General features: G+C 40.0%; 1 protein-coding gene across 1 annotated transcript in view; it reads left to right on the top strand.

Annotated features, from left to right (window-relative positions):
- tmtc2b (transmembrane O-mannosyltransferase targeting cadherins 2b) overlaps nt 1–17,783 on the top strand; it is a 109,610-nt gene extending 91,827 nt beyond the window's left edge. Inside the window, exons 9-12 of the mRNA XM_034086084.1 lie at nt 179–260; nt 2,133–2,247; nt 7,140–7,203; nt 15,680–17,783. Of these exons, the coding sequence (XP_033941975.1) occupies nt 179–260; nt 2,133–2,247; nt 7,140–7,203; nt 15,680–15,859 (441 nt within the window). The 3' untranslated portion in view covers nt 15,860–17,783. The remainder of the gene's footprint in view (nt 1–178; nt 261–2,132; nt 2,248–7,139; nt 7,204–15,679) is intronic.
- Nucleotides 17,784–17,991: the final 208 nt, after the last annotated feature.

The raw sequence follows: 17,991 nt of genomic DNA, 5'->3' as shown, positions 1-17,991 counted from the left end.
CGATGTGTTTCGTGTCAATTTATTAATATTTATTGTTAAAGTAGGTCTGTGGTTTGGAGAGGGACATTGGGTATACACAAAGGTATTTTGGCTGTTGAGTTCTTGCAGTATTTTTATAATGAGTAGTTTTGAGGAGCAGTTGAAAAAATAATGACAGTGTTTAATCCGTCTCTCTCAGGGCCAGAAAACAGAAGCGGAGAGGTACTTCCTGAAGGCCATCCAACTTGATCCCACAAAAGGCAACTGCTACATGCATTATGGTAAGCACAGATTCATTTTTACTACTTTGATTTGACTTATCTTGCCATTATTCTTATATTCTCAAATATTATATTCTTCAAATTAACACATACACGGAACTTCCACACCTTGGCTTGTTGTTGTTCAGACAACAGTGGTTTGTGATACACCTTCCCATACTCAGCTACAGTGTCAGGTGGAGGATAGCAACACATTTAAGATCGTGACAATTACGGCGTCTCTATTGTCTTCCATTATTTACATGTAACTCATGGCACTGTAACCTTTCAGATCCAACCACTGCCACTGTGAGCTTGTGTTGGAATGAGCTGATACGTTAAATACTTCATTTTAAAGTATTTTAAACCTAACCTGTCTAAAACTGGATGTTATGATGAAGTGATGTGTCAGCTCGACATCAATGCACCGGATTAATGGTGGGTTTTTGCATCTTCGTAAACGTGTATAAGTTGTCAGCTTTAAAAGTTAAGAACGAAAATGAGAGGATCTGTATTGATCCACATAAAGAAAGTGTCGTTGCATAAAGAACAGGATATAGATGGACATTTCCTATTGGCTGAGGCTCAAGGAGTATCTTTCACAAAATGTTTTACTGCTAGGGGTTTACAGCTTTATACATTAAACAGTGTAGCACAATAAAAACACGAAAAAAGGATGTTTACCATTAGAGCTGGCGAGCTAGTTATTTCGAATGAATAGTTAAGGACTATGTTTTAAAAATAAAAATCACTTTTTTAGTTGAACTAAGGTAAACAGAACAACCACAACCTCCATGATCTTGATCCACATACAGTAGTTAATAGTAAAATGTATACAAGTAAAATAGTAGAAAATACATTTTCTCCAGAGGCATTATTTGTTTATATTGAAATAAGTAAAGTTGTTTAAAGTTAATAATATATTTTTGTTCTGTAGGTAAAGTTTGTTGTTTAGAAAGAAAATCGATTAATATTGTAAATCAATTTTGATGTGAACAAAAACTGGAATTACATTTTCTAGCCTATTTGGCCATTTATGTAGTGTTGGAAATGTGTAATTTAACTATTTTAACACTCGTTTTTTTCTGATAGTTACATTAATATGTAATTGACCAGAAACTAAACAAGTCAAAGCTCAAGTGTCCCACATACCTGGAACTGGTTCTTCTACAAAGATAGGTCTTGCAATACTCTTAAAAAGTCACACTGTGACATTTACATGATAAAATACTGCATACACAACTTTGAATGTATTAAAGGAATATAGCGTGACACTGCCATGTATTGATGCAGAGACCATCTTTCCTTTATTACCCGTAGCTGTGCTTTGATTTATCATAAACCCCCATAACAGCGGAGGTGTTTGTAACCTGGAGCTAAGTCTCCCTTTACATCTGTTCCTCACCTCAGGCCTGGACTCACGGCTTCAATTTCATCCACGGTTATTAAGGAAAATATGCTACGGTTCACATAGTGGTTTAGCATCCTGGTACAGTAGTGGGGCTAAGCTAAGTCAACAGGGTATTAATTCCTCTTTAAACCTGGCCCTTACCAAGGGCTCCACCTTCGGTTCACGGCCTTGTCAGGCTCCAACAACTCCAACTCCAGCCGCACCCGTAATAAGACGCAAACTTTCCGCGAGGAACATTTCCATCTTAAGGAAACAGATCCATCAAGGTCGGTTAGTCCGAACAAATGGGTCTGAGAGATGGCCAGAGAGCGGTGGTGTGTTGCGCTCATATCTTGTGTTTCAGCGTATTATTTCAGGAGCAGACCAGGCTGTCCCTCTCTTAGGGCCAAAGGCAACACTGGCAGACTGTGTATCCCTCTGAGCCTCTGTGGGGATCCCTCAGTGTTTTAACAGCGCTGCCGTTCTCTCTTCTGCCCTGCCAGGTCAGTTTTTGTTGGAAGAGTCTCGGCTCCTGGAAGCGGCGGAGATGGCAGAGAAAGCCGCGCGCCTGGACAGCGGGGAGTTTGATGTGGTCTTCAGTGCGGCCCATATGCTCAGGTGAGTGTTTGATGGGAATGACTTTCTGTTAGGATCCTGCACAGACACAGAGACACGGTATGTATATAATTCAAGGAAGAGATGGGTGGGCCTTGGTTTTCCACGGCTGAGTAGAAAGGAGGCTGTGTATGAGAGAGGGAGGTCTACTGTCTGCACGGTTTATCCAGGGCTTACACTACTCCACAGCCAGTGTGATTTACTTGGCTGTACTTTGTAATCCTCTTTTCTTGCTGCACTGCCAGCCTGAGAGCTGCTGGTTTGCCTTTGCGTGCTGTGCAGCTATGTGTCTTCATATGCTCTCTATAACCCTCTCTCTCTCTCTCTCTCTCTCTCTCTCTCTCTCTCTCTCTCTCTCTCTCTCTCTGCCTGTCCTGGCTCATACTTGAAAGTCTGTTTCTGAATTAGTGCAAGGTTCAGATGATGAGCTTGAGCGCTAAATCTTTAGCAGCCCACAAGCTGTTGTGTTTCTGAACTCAAGCCATGGAAATGTGTAAATACTGTCATGTGCCAGCTTACAGTATGCTGCCCCACTGACTGAATAAACCTACCATATTATACAGCAGGACTCAGTTTAGAGATTCCCTTTTTAAAACACATCAAGAGCAGCTCTTTTAACCTTCGTTCTTGCCGAGAGTTACGGGAGAAACTAGATACCATTCTCATGAAGCCAAAGCCAGGGGCCGGTTAGCTTAAACTGCATTTCTACTGCATGGTACGGCTCAGCTCTACTTCACTCAAATCTTTTGGTTGTTCATTAGAAACAGTTGTGGCTAGTACCTGGTGCTTTTTGTGGTACTTCCTGTTCCAAGCGAGCTAAATCAACACTAGAAGGTAGAATAAAAACACTGCAGAGCACTGATTGGTCAGAGAGACTTGTCAATACTGCAACATGGGACATTTCTCTGTTTCGTAGAGGATGAGAGGAAGGCAGTCAAATTGATGACGCATAGAAAATTCAAAAGGAGCTGTATTATGATTTGTGGGGTTTCCCTTTCCTGTAATGTGTTATACAGGTTTTTGGCAATAAATTACAAGCAACCAAGTCAGAAAAACTGCTTTCGTTAGCCTCTTATTGGCTCTGTAATTCCAAGTCAGTTAAATCCAGAGTTTCTGACTGCAGCAATATTTCCCCATGCCCTAAGATGTCTAACTGTTCATGAAAGACCCTTCATTCATGTCCTGAGTCACAACAGTTTGGAACTGCATTACTCTATAGCAGAACGTTGCTCCATATGTAAGACTTTCGTAGGACCTATGTAAGACCCAGCTGCTTTATAGCTCTTCACCACACCGGTCCCATCACGCAAGATCTTCACTACCAGCAGCTTTCAGCATTGAGAGTCTCTTCCAGGGTCTGGACCCCTGGCAGCTAAAAAGAGCTTCAAGCTGTGCTCCGCTGAACTGTTCTCCGCCTGCTTAGCATGGGGTCCCACTTCTCTACAGCTCATGTTCTTTATGTGTTTGTCTTGGACGCTGACGTGGAAAGGCCCTCGGTTTGGTGAGGATACAAGTGAATCTACACGGGGGAAAGGAAGAGATTAAAAGGAGGGCCAGACACTCAGACAGGCAAATGTCTTTTATTGCCCCCATGGGCCCTTGGTTTTTTTGTCAGTTTTGTTTCCCAACTAATAATTATCTTCTGCCTTCTTTGAAAAATGTGCCTCTTGACAAAAAATCTAATTCAAAGCCAAAAATGACATTGAAACATTATGCAGTAAAGATGTTAATTCTGCATATTCACAGAGAGCGAGGGGAACATGAATCCCTTAAGGAAACACTCATAGTTCACCTCATAGATTAATATTCAAACCATGTGTCTTATACAATAACATGATACTTTGTGTATTACTAACATGTCATGATGTTAGGTATGTTCTTATTCCAAAATCAAATAAATTGGTTTAAATGATTAACCTATAATGGTAATAGGAGGGGTTTATTGGTAGCAGGTTACATTAGATTGACTGCACATACAGTACAACCCTCAGGGAAGATGTCTGTGTTTAGTGTAGCATTCTTACCCAGAAATAAATGTACTTCTGTGCTGGAGACAGATGGGACGGCTGTGGTTTGAGCACAGATTTCTGGCTATTACTGAAAGCGCAATTTGTTCATTCAGTCATTAGTATCCAACAATGTCACGCTTATGAGCAATACTGTCAGTGCTGTGATTTGTCCCTGTCTGGGGTTTATGAGCCATGCAGACAACAAGATGTCAGGGTAAAAAGATCAGCGGTTGAGTTGCTGATTTGAAAAATGCTGGAGATTTCTTTCCTGGGGGATTTTGTTTTTTCATTCATACTCCATTTTCATCCTTTTCTTTATTCTTGTGCTCTTGGAGCACTGACTGTTCTTCGGGTTTCAAATGAAGCAGTGGTTTACGTACTTGGCCTCCTTTATCTTCTGCCCTCACAGAACCCGCAGTCAGACAGCAGTATAAGGTTGCGCTGCCTCTTGTGTGGCAGCTCTCCAGTTCTCCTCTGATGATGTTTACAAATGTGATAATTATATTATATTATTAGATTTTTGCCTTTTTCTCTAAGATTATGCTGGCAAGCATACCGTTGTGGTTGGATGTGGAACCACCATTTATAATCTTAGGACAAATTCAGAAACTCAAGTCTGTGTCTGGGTCGCCTTTGGAATGTAAAATGTTTTTCTTGGAATAGATCAGGAAGAATTCAGTTGTACTTATGTAATTAAACAGCAGTGGCATTTTCTTCTTGTTTTTCTGAAGTATGCAACATGATTCCATATAGGATAAGTCCTTAAGGATCTAAATTACACAAAATAAATTGTGTTTTAGTCATTTAGTCCTTGTTGAAATAAATACATAATACTCGGACTATGGCAGTGTTGGTTGGTCCACCACTTAGGTCACAGACTGAAATATCGAAACAAGTATCAGATAAATAACTGCTGAAGCCTATTGGCTTTGGTGAGCTCCTGATTTAGGTCCCACATTGATGTTATGTGGTTTTGAGTGAACTGTTTCAATAACAAAAACCTTAAATTAGTCCCAACTGAGCTTTTTATTTAGCGCTAAGTAGCTAGGCTTAGCATGCAACACACTAAGCCTATAGATGGCAAACCTGGTAAATAGTATACCTGCTAAAAAATCAGCATGTTAGCATTTCCTTTTGAGCATGTTAGCATGTTGTTGTACCTGATGTTGTTCCAGAAAACTTGGAGGTCTGAGTTGTTCCCATTTGAAATGTCTAACTTTAAACCTCCAAGCTTTTCAACCGCAAGATGCAAAATGACCAAATCAAACTGATGTTTATTGGCAACTGTACACACAATCAAACTTTTTGGGACTTTGACATAACATTTTCCCCAATACATTTTGTGCAGAGAAGATAACTTTCACATAGTGTTTACTCTAATTAGCTACCTACAATTGGCGACATCTTTTGACATATTTCAACCATACACATGTAGAACATATATTATGGTCATATTTATAAAAAAAAAAAAAGAATAAATACAGGCAAATATACTTTATGTTGCCTTTTAAGTTAATGGTTTGATGTCTTCCTCTGTGGTGTGACTTCAGATGTTGGATATGTCCACGTTCAGAGTTGTCTGGAACGAATCATTAGTCATACAGAGCTGTTCATGGCTTGAGACTTCCGGTTTTGTTTTTTTCCTCACTTACCAATAACTTTGATTTCTTGGGTAAGGATAAATGCCCATTACTGGTTTAGCAATTGGTTTTAAATGTCTGTTTCTAGGGTCACCCTTGACTCCTGGTTGACTGAAAATATATGTTTGAAATAAGACCCCAAGAAAATTGTTTCCAGGCTACATTCAAGCTATAAAAACCTAACCATGCTGGATGTAACTGAAAAAGAGTAATCACCTCCTCATTGATCAATGAAGAATAACAAAAGGTAGAATAAGTAGAAGTAAACGTTAAAACACAAAAGTAGGTTTCTTTTGAACCAAACATAAATACTATATGTTTAGGCCACCAGTCTTGTAATCCTAAAGAAAAAAACTGCCTTTTATCTGGAGCCATATGGATGATGAACCCTTAATAGACCGCGACAGCCTAAATGCGGTTCCAACAGCCTGGCTTCCTTTGATCATTACGACTTAAGCGGCACCACAGCCAGCCGCTGTTGACTCTGTCCTTGACTTTGTCACAGTTAAATAGTTTGCAATTGTTACCATCAGTGAGAAGCATGCCGCTGTAGACCATAAAGGTGATGTCTGAGATAACAAAGTATTAAACACAGGAAAGGCCTTGTTGTGACAGAGGAGCCACAGGTTTTTGTATAACAGTAGGCCGAGCAAGGGATTATGAAGGAAGATAAAAAGCGTAATATAGGACATCCTGTCTTGACTGCAGGTTTTATGTCCTTGTGAATGATATATTTCTGGTTCCAGGGACTCATGCCGATAAGCCATCTGTCTATAATACCTTTTTGTCGCAGTGTGGCATATGCAGCACATTTTGGCACATACTCTGCTGTCCTGGTTCTTATTATAATTTGATGAAATGACTTTGTGTTTCCACGCTGTTTGCCTTCCTTTAGAGTCACAGCATCCATCCAGCAAGTCAAATCTCAATCCAGCCTTGGTTTGTTGATGAGTTTTTCTTCAAGTACCCATTACGCCAAATGTCCTGACCTCAAGTTCCAATTAAATCAGAAAGTGCTGGCTGTGCACTCTTCAGCACAGATGTTATCAAGTGAAAGATGGTATCGTTCGAGAAACCTACTGTATAGTCGATTGGATCGGCTTTTCCAATTCCTCACGCTCTTCCCTCCTGTTATTTTCTCAGTGACCCATGAGTGCCAGTAAACAGGCCGGGGTTCAAGGCCTCATCCGAAGCCAGGAGCAATAAAGATGAGTAATGACCGCCTCTCTCTGTTTTCCCTTCGCAGACAAGCCAGCCTAAACGAGGCAGCCGAGAAGTATTACGGACAAGCAGCGAGCCTGAGACCCAACGTGAGTATAACCACAACTAGCTAATCATCCCCTGATTGACAGTGTGCAATCACAGTCTGGGTGGCTTTCCAATATCATGACTGCCCGGTCTGCCTTGTCACAACGGCCTTCATTGTCAGTGGGTCCCAGAAAAATGAGGGCTAGGTTTTCACTAAGTTCAGAGGTTTGTTTGTATAGCATCCATCACTGGCTTCAAAGGACAGGACAGGGTACGTAGATTGAAAAGAATAATGATAACAACACTCTGTCAGGGGACTCTGACATCTTGAAAATGAATGGGGTTCAGTCTTTGAGAGCTTTGGCAGGAGGGGTAGAGTTGTGTAAGTGAGAGCCACGTAGAGAGAAAAATATGTTTTCCATGTGGTCACCCTGTTTGTTCCTGCGTCTTGATTAGAAGGAATCATTTCAGGATTAATTATCAAAATATATCTGGACACTGTTATACAGACAATACAGTTTGGTTCTGCTAGCACACAAGCTCCAGTATAATATATACAAACACTGACTAACAAAAACGTGTGTATAACAAAAGGATAACATGTGGGATTTACACAGAAACCATGAAACTGAGCTGTGTGTTTTCAGTTCCAATGTGGAGTTCAACTTTTTTCAATTTTTAAAATTGAATTAAGCCCAGATGTAGGGAGCATATTGTTTTTCTATTGCTATAGTTCATATCATACACAGGCTTGGAATTTCGTCATTTTAGGGGCAAGGCCATTTGGCCTTCCCGTTCACATTTCTTTCAAGGGCACAAAGGCCACATGACATGGCACAAAGGCTGTTTGGTTAAATTACGCTGGTTTTACTGGTTGTACTTTTAAAATGTATTCAGTTACAGAATACAGAATACATGCTCTAAAATGTCATTTGTAACATATTCCGTTACATTACTCCATCTAATTACAGTATTCTAAATACTTGGATTACATCAGCGCTGTTTTACATTTGATCAAGTGTGAATCAAGCTGCTATTTCAGAGTTTGAATCACCCACATGATGCCAGCAAAAACCCACAACTTAACTATAGGATAAACTGAAACATTATGCATCATCTCACAGAAATGTCAGAATTTTAGTTCAAAAAGCCCAGAAAATCATATGAGAAGGATTCCAAAAGTAACCCCTACAATTCCTTCAAAGAGAGACGTATCCTCCTAACTAGTGATGATAGCTCACCAGCTATCGCTAGTCAATCAACATGACGGAAAAGTGTAGCACTAACGTCAACGCCAGTCGTTTTACAAATGGCTGAATGAATAGCAATAGTGTTTCTTAAACGTATACGTTAAGTTCAGCCATAAACCACATAAGTCAGTCATGTATTATATCAAAACCGCTTAGCAAGAAAAATACTAGATTCAAAGGTGACAGCTATCTGCTAGCTTGTAGAAGCAACACTAGATGTAGACCCCTTGAAGGGAAGACGTTAGCGCTATCCAAACTAACTAGCTAGCTAGCGCTAGTTTTCATGACAAAATGTACTAACGAGTCGACTTTAAATAGGCTAATACAATGGTAATTACCTATCAATAGTACTTTCTATAAACACGTAAATGTTAAAGGCCCTGTCACACTGTCCCGAAATTGACACCCGATGGACACACGAATATGGAATTGTGAATTTTGCACGAAGATGGCCCCGAACCACACACGAAGGCAACATTTACATTACATTTAAGACATACAACTGCAATGAAAGTACCAAAAACAATTATGTTACAGTACTATGATACTGTACTGATATCTTCAGACTTTGTTCTTTACTTTATCCGTCTTTATATGTAGAAAATATTACGTTTTCTCCGTAATGTTGTTTCCATAACAACAACAATTTCCTGTCAACTGTCCTTCAAAATAATATATTATATCCTTTTTAGTTTCACAGAACACAAATTGGGTTATTTACATAATATATTTACATGATTTTGTTGTGCAATAAAACAACCCGATGGACACACGATAAAGGAAATGTTCAAATTCGGCTGTGATCGTAGCAACATCGGGCCGTTCGTGAGGGCATCTTAAGCCTTCGTATGACCGCCGGTGGAGTTTCTCAGGCTCCGGCAGCAACTTCGTGAGGGGAGGCAAAATCTTTGGCATGCCAAAAAATTGCCGAAGGACCTTGCGAAGGTTCATTTTCGTGTTGAATTCGTGTGTCAATTTTGCCCTTCGTAAGGCCATCGTGAGGGCATCTTGTTATCCTCGGTGCCATCGGGCATTCGCCCCGATCAGAGTGAATGTGAATGCACCGATGATAACACGAAGATGACACGATTTGACAAGATGCCCTCACGAGTGCCTTACGAAGTTGCCGCTCACGAAGTTGCTGCCGGAGCCTGAGAAACTCCACCGGCGGTCATACGATGGCTTGGATGCCCTCACGAATGGCCCGATGTTGCTACGATCACAGCCGAATTTGAACATTTCCTTTATCGTGTGTCCATCGGGTGTCAATTTCGGGACAGTGTGACAGGGCCTTTAGTCCTTTCAAATACTACCACATCATATCAAAACAGCTTGGTCCGCTTGCTTACCTGTGCTTCTCTTGCTCCCGCGGCTGAGGAGGAGGCTGTCGAGCACCTACAGGCATGTCTGACGGAACAATAACAGCGGGACTGCGCGCACTAATATGACTTCACTCGCGTTGTTTACACAGCATGTCTGACGGAACAATCACAGCAGAGCAATCGCTCTGATCCACAGGCACGGGACTATACTACTGCGCGCACTAGTCTAACTTCACTGGCGTTATTTACACTGGTTGTGGCCGTCGTGAAATTCCCACCCTGATCATACATAGATAATGCAAGACATCCATAGAGGTTACGGAAGTTGTTCCTCAAATTCTCCTTTAAAAGTCACATGTACTCCTCATAATGTAATATGAACACTGCTCATTATTATTTTCTGTTTATAAATAAAGGTTTTGAGATCTTAAAAGACGTGGGTGTTCTTCCAACAACTTAAGATATAGTCTTGTTTTCTTATGCTTTTGTCATCCATTCTTTTTCCATTCCCCGCTTTTCTGTAAGGGTCGTAGCAGTCAATGGGCGAGAGGCAGGGTAAACGTAGGTCACCAATCTGGGCTTACACTATTGCTGGACACACAGACAGTGGGCGTTATTGCAAGGAGTGCCCCTCCCCCTAATATACTTTGATAAAAATAAACTGAGGATTATTGTGTTCCTTAAAGTTCTTTACAGAGCCAGATCCATGTCATTTCTACATGTCATCGTACAAACACGCATTCGATGTCCACATCCAAACACAGAGGCCCTTTTTTTCGCTCCTACTTGTTCCCTCTTGCTTGGATGCCTTTTGACATTCGTATTGCTTACAGCTGAGGCGCAATTATAATTTAGCATCTTCATCCATCTTTCTTACCATTATCCTTTGTTCTTTCCGATGCGACTTGACTCAAGCCATGTACCCTGTCCATCTTCATTTGTCGTGTCATGCTTTAATGTGGCTTTAGTGTTCACTCTCCAAAGGCACTGGTGTTTTATATTAAGCACATATGTGTGCTCTCTCATAGTAAGAAAGGACAATTCCCTCCATTGAAAGGGTTTAGTCCCTTAGCCCTACAATTCCTTCTATCTAGACGAGCTAAATCCCAGAGGAAGTCTGCTTTTCTTTGTCGCTCTCTGCACCCTATGACATCCGCCCTTCTCCCATTCCATTTGGATATTCTTAACCTAAATGCCAATCTAAAGTCATTATGGTCAGGTCATTCCACAACCTTGCCTCCCTTTTTACTCTCCCAGCCTTTAAAGCATATGTTGCTTTACGGTCTAGGCTAATATGCTCCACATCTGGCCTGGCTTCTGCTGCTTCATGCCAGTTTTAGGAAGGGTACTCAGGCAGAGAGGTTGCAGAGCAGCAGGAAATGAGGAAAAAATGAAAGCTTTAGACAAGGGAACATTTTGCAGAGTGCTGCAAGTGTGGCAAGGGTGAGGAAGAATGCAAGAGGAGGGGTATAAATCACAAAAGTCATGGATATATGAAATAGGGGAGAAAGGTGGGAGCCTCTAGGGAGAGTGGAAGTTGGAAACTTAACTCGGGAATTGATAAGTCCTGCATGGGCCGAGAAGAAAATATATTTTGAGCTTCACTGAGGGGAAAAGCAGTAGATTTTCTACAAAGGATTGTGGTAACACATACCTACCAACATCTCATCAATATGAAACCTACTATATTCTGGACAGACTGTTTTGGCAACAACATTTTAAAAAAAAAGGAAAATGTGTGCTCCCCATGTTCCTTTCCATCAAAATTAAAAATGTCAATTCATTTTATTATGTGTAAACACTTTTTCTATGTTGTTGTCACCTAAAATACATAATAGTAAAAGCTTGAATCGTCATTGCGATTTCCCCCCATGGCAAGCAAGATATTAGTTGACCTATAGCATACTTTCATTAACATTTATTCTGAGTCATATTGCCTTGTGTACTGAGTACTGACTGACATCTTAGAAAGTGACTGAGGCCAAGGGCGTGATTTCCACTTGAAGTGTCAGCGGAGCCATGTTCCTCTGAATTCAAATTGATTTATAAACTAAAACAACCCTCAACTTTGTTCTCTTACTGTCCAACCGCCAAATCCAGATAGGGAAAAACTGAATTTAAAAATGTCAACTGAGAGGCAGTTAATTGCGCTCACAGCATGGAAGCTTACAAGCAGTAGCGAGTGGTTTCCAGACTTCCTTTGCCCTGGATTTGGCATCTCAGGCAAATGGCAAGCTGTCCTACCTTCCTGGTTATTGTTTGGGCCAAATGCAGCCTGTGTAAATTACTGCAGACATTTGTCAGCCTGGAAATATTCCCCCAACTCCTCTACATTGTGGGTAAAAAAAAAAAATTATACTAAAAAGACTTCAAAATGAAAGACAGAGCTCCTCAAAATATATAAATCAGTTATTGAGTTCCAAGGTTGTTTACCTTTTCTATTTTCTGTCCAACATTTTTTAAATAATGTAATATTATATCAATATATGAATATTTATACAAAATAAATAAAAAAATATATAGGCTGGGGAATGCGTTGTAATATTAAGATTCTTTTTGAATCTTAATTATTATCAAAAATAAATTAATCGTAAAGTCTCACGACTTCTGAACCCAAACCTGCGCCCTTGATTGAGGTTTTGGAACAATTACAATTCACTCGATCCTCACCAACACCACAAAATGGCCTTAACACCAATTTGCACATATACACCTACTTTTCACCTACATGTTGTGGGTACAATCTCTGTGTGTGGCCCCTTCACTGTCACTTTCAACCATGTCCATATGTATAAACAGTTATATACGTTGGCTAGCTCTATTCTGTGTGGTTAAAATCCCCTAACTTGCAAATTGATCCCCCTGCTTTATTTTGTGGTTTGACCTTCAAACGGTGGGTCAAACAGAAGGTAATTTACTGCGCAAACAGCCTCAGAATTACCCCGACCATTAAAGTCAAGAGCTCTGGCTGCTCCTCTGGACATTAATTGTTGCACAGAGAGAAACTGGTGTTTTGCTATAGGGATTAATGTAATTACACAATATAAAGCGAGTGTAGGGAATGGGTATCTGCTGACTTTAATGGTGCATATTTGCAGTCAGCAAGCAGCCGTAGAAGTGTTGGTCATGCCTTTACTTTGGCCAAGGCATGTGAAATATGTTTTATATGGGTAGTGGGGAAAAGTGGCTCCTCTCTAAGGAGAAACAGAATTATTACAGAGTCTCTTTGATTTATTCACCATGTAATTCTCCCTATGAGAAAAGCTATTGGAAATATTGTTCCCATTGAAATTCTCATGAATGGAGTATCACTCATCCAAGCTTGACACCGGAAAAACAGAGCGATGTTTTGAGATTTTGTGAGACAAGAGTTGAGTGGAGGGCAGTTCACACAACCTACAGTGCGGACAGGGAAAGATAAATGGCCAAAAACTCTCCCACTGTGTTTGGTTACCTATCTGAAAGGAATTCTCAATACATGGATAACTTAACCATTGATATGCAGAATCTAAACGTGAACTCACCACGATACACGTACTCTTAGGGATCTAAAACATGTTTACCTTCAAATGACCAGCCGTGGTCGTTTGTCGTGAGGATTGCATTTCCTTGTTTTTGCAAAAAAACATGATTTGAATTTTTCAAATATGTTATGTTTGTTTATTCATCATATATTGATTTGTAAAGAAAAAAACATGACTAGTACTCTCTGAATATGTATTTATCAGTCAAGCAGTTGCATTTTTTTACTTTTTTCTAAAATGTGTTCTTTCCATGCTAGCAACTTTGGTTCACATCGAAATAGCTCAGCAATTATTGGAGTGATTGCCACGATATTCTTTTCAAATATTCATAGTCCTCAGAGGATACATCCTACCAACTTTGGTGATCTCCTTACTTTTTCGAAGTGCTAATACAAGGTTTACACTTTTCTGTTTTAGTTAAATGTCTTGATGGCAATAGAATGCCATGGAATGAAGCTTTGTAGTAACCATTCTCTTTGAAATGTTGCAACTTATAATGTATGGATAGACACAACATTTGGTACGATGTTTCCTAATGACTCTACTGATCCCTTGACTTGTTATCTAGCTCCAGACGTTGAATGTCTTGACAACTATCAAATGGATTGCCATCACTTCTGGTACACTAATACAAGCTCCAATCATGTTGTTAGTCCTTTCACCAACTAACAACAATCATGTTGTCATGGTGAACATGTTGAAATTGTCATTGAGAGATTACCATTACTCTCTCAGCACAGTACAGCTATAGAGTCTTGTCAGGAAGGCATAACGGTTTTACTGCAGCACTGAAGAAAGCCAGCAGTATCATCAGAGACATCACACACCCCGGCCACTCACTGTTCAGACGGTTCAGGTCAATAAAAGCACGCACCGACAGACTGAAGAACAGCTTCTTCCCCAGAGCTGTGGCCTCCATCACTCCCATCCCTGTCCAACCACAAAACGCACTATAACATGCACACATACAAACACACTACTTCCCATCAAAGACTGCAGCCTAAAATACCATGTTATTTATTTGTATATTTATTAAGTATCAACTGATATTTTTCAGTAACTATTTATATTTAAACATTGTAGCTTTATATATTTTAACATTCTGGTAAAGTGCATATGATGACCCTGATTATTATTGCTACTATCTCTGCTTCATCACTGTTTGTATGGATGTGTTCTTATTTATGTTATGTATTGCATTGAGAGATGCCAACTGCATTTCGTTGCACTGATGTGTGATGGCAATAAAGATATATTCTATTCTATTCATTCTGCTGTTGTTGTGAATGGTTCGGATTTCATACCACAGATTTCTCAGAACATTTATAGAAAAGCACTATTCTCTCGTTCAAGAGCGTTTCTCTTGGAATTACTCTTGATAAGTTAAAGGCCAAGAGAATAAATGAAGGTTTAGGCTTGTGGTATAGTACATTGTATGAGAAAGAGTCACAAACACAGCAATAAAAGCACATGATTGGCCATTTAAACTAAGGCTGTTTTATTTGATAATTCCTTGTGTCCTAGGAAAGCAATCACTAAAATCACAATAGTCTCGAGCAGTAAAACAGTAGCTTTGCTACGGAATTAGACATATTTTCCACACTTCTAACTCAAATGGAGATCAGATGTGGCCCCTCCCTTGGCTTGGATCCTTCACAGTCTTACCGTGATTGCACCCTGGACACTCTTCCTGTACTTATGTCCTCACGACTCACCCGCCCGTCGCACTGCCCCTTGGCACCACTGGTTATTTACAGTATATTCATCTAGGCCCACTTCAAAGTACGTGTTGGTCCTGGTGACATCTGTGGCCACAGACAACACACAGTGACACGCAAGTTATGGTTACCAAAGTCCAAACACTGCACCACAGTGTGTGCGATCAGACAAACGGGAACAAGTAACGTGCTATAACTGCTCTATAGCGTCACAGGATGACCAATCATTCTTTTAGGGTGATTTCAAAGGAAAACAATAACTGTTTATTCTATAACTTGATGGAGTCATCCACTGTGTCATCTTCCTTGTTTTCATTTAATAAGATTTACATTTGAAACTGTTTAAAGAAGTAACATCTGTTAGGATCCCAGTGCCCAGACAACAATGCATTGTATATTAAACGATGCTGGTCATATTAAGTTCCCTGTTGAGCTATGTATACCCACACAGTGTGATTAGTTGGACTTAATTAGTATTATTCCTCTCATCAACTCAAAGCCTCTGATATTAAATGCAAATGTCAACTCTAAACAGACAGTGAGTGATGATTACATTCCAGTCAGCTTACTCTTGCTATGTCTTAGCAGCTGTCTCACTGTGTTTATAGTAACTGAACCTATGTCTCAATAACATGGAAGGTGTCCTGGAAACCAAAAGTGTAACTTGGGAACAAAGCTTTAGGCTACTCTTATGTGTCCTAAAATGACTTATTTTTGGTTTCAGTATCCTGCTGCCTTGATGAACTTGGGGGCGATTCTCCACCTCAACGGAAAGCTGCAACAGGCTGAAGCCAATTACCTCCGAGCACTTGAACTGAAACCGGATGACACCATCACCCAGTCCAACTTGCGTAAGCTGTGGAACATAATGGAGAAACAAGGCTTGAGGACCATGAGCCCCTGAGCTCCCCCTGCCAGCCCACCTGCCATCTGTACGCCAGACCTGGGGGAAAGGACAGCCTACATGATCCTTATTCGCTCTGTTCATCCAGGAAATACGGAATAGACTCAGGGAGGAAGTTGGCTCAGAGAGGCCATGACTGTGGCGCCCAGCCCTCCTAATAACTCTGAGCTCTGCGTACACCTCAGGCCAGCGGCTCTCCTCAGAAGCATTGCTCACAGTTTGGCCGGCAATACATGGTGTTTGGACTCTAGAACTTTCTCAAATTGAGTTCTTTCACAGGAACCACTGTTTGTTTTCTCTTATACTTTATAACCAGAGCACTTGAACTTGAAGTTAAAGTAGGTACATCCTTCAACATTTGTGATGAATAAGGGTTTTAAATAACCAGTTGCAGTTTAGAGGGCTGGGAATATTGTCTCAAAGCAGTGTGAGATAACATAACAATCTCAGCACACTGCTTTTACCATCTAGATTTAAATAAAGAATTTGGACACCATCCAAAATCACCAAATTAAGTCACAAAAAACAAAAATGCCATCCTCAATTGGTTATAAGTTTCTTCTTGGAGATATTAAAGTAGCACAACCACTCCAAACCATTTGTTGAGGATGTCCTATTATTTGGCGAAAACTTGAAAAAGGGATTTGTATTTCTTGCAGCACAACGATAGCCTTGAAAAACCTCACAAAGGCTGGACTTTGTCAAATACAGTACTGTATGTTTTGGCAGGAACATTCAAAAGCAAAGGAATTGGGACTCCTTTCAAATTGTAATGCCTTAATGAATCTCCTCTAGCATTAAGTAGCATTCGGTGGCATTTTTAATTCTACTGCTTATTCTTCTGTACTGGCAAGGGAGCCAAGTCAGAATGCTAACTTGTTTGATGACAGCAGTAAGAAGCTAGGAATGGAAATAACAAAGAGGCAATTGTTTTAGTTACATTTATAACCACACGCCTGAAACTTTTTCCGGTGTGCAGAGCTGAAACTGAATTAAAGTTCTTCTAACCAAATACAAAAGCAATGCCGGTGCAAACCTTCATTGAGAGATTCATCATAGAGCAATGCTCAGACATTTCACATCTGACGAAATCTTTTACCGCCTGTGTTTTTGTTGGAATAAAACTAATGACATTGTGTTTTGTATAAATGAATCCTAATATATTCCTGCATTGTGTACAGTATACAGAAGATCCTGCAGCAAAAAAGTAGCCAAACATAAAGTGGAAGCTCGGAATCTGAGCTTCTGGTTACATGAAGTATTTCCCATTTTTTTCAAAACTCAGTCTTAAGGTCTCCTTTTGTGTATATTCTGTGTAATTAACATCTATGTTTGTTTATCAGCATACATCAAGTGAGACGGCACCTTGCGGAAAGTAAGACTATGTACAGTATTTGTTTGTTATTGGCCACACACCTCAAAACATATCTGTGTCCTTAGTTTATACATAGTAAGTTATTGCTTTGTGTTACCTTAGCAACAGAACCAGCTGGCACTGTGTTTTTTTACATGTAAAAGGAAGATAGCAGATTTGTGATTATTGATTGGGTAAAAGTTCCAATTACAGTTGAGTGACTCATAATGGTGGATACACATAACATCTATATTTATGTTACATAAATGTCACTTACAGTCACAATGGTGTCAACACTGCTCTGTAATTGACTGTGATGGTCACTAGTGATATGTTTATGAAGATAATCACGATTCACACTCATTCCCGCCCCCACACCTCACATATCCTTTAGTCAAAGAGCTCACTCAGTCCTCCTGTGTATATAAAGTGTTTATGAACAGCTGCTTGAGTGAAGATGTAAAGAAAAAAAAATGTCACTCTGTGTCTCTGCTCAGGGATCTCAAGCGGTGGGTTATTGCAGAAACTTGTTCACAGAGCGTTTACTAAATTAAAGATTTATTTTTGAAAGATGTCGTATTTGTATAAATTATCGAGATTTGTAGCCTTTTCCTCCTTTTTGTAATATAAAGATGAACAATGTGCCAGAATAGACTTTTTTCCTTCACAATGTTGCTTTTTTTCCACAATAAATGTATGGTGTTCTGCTTTTGTTTTGCTTCCTGTGCAGCTTCTTTTTTTTCGAAGTAGATTTACATTTCAGATTAATGTATGTACT

Source organism: Pseudochaenichthys georgianus, chromosome 6, assembly GCF_902827115.2.
Source record: "Pseudochaenichthys georgianus chromosome 6, fPseGeo1.2, whole genome shotgun sequence".
NCBI lineage: Eukaryota > Metazoa > Chordata > Actinopteri > Perciformes > Channichthyidae > Pseudochaenichthys > Pseudochaenichthys georgianus.
Note: the sequence above shows the minus strand (reverse complement) of the source record. Positions and strands in the feature narration are given on the sequence as shown.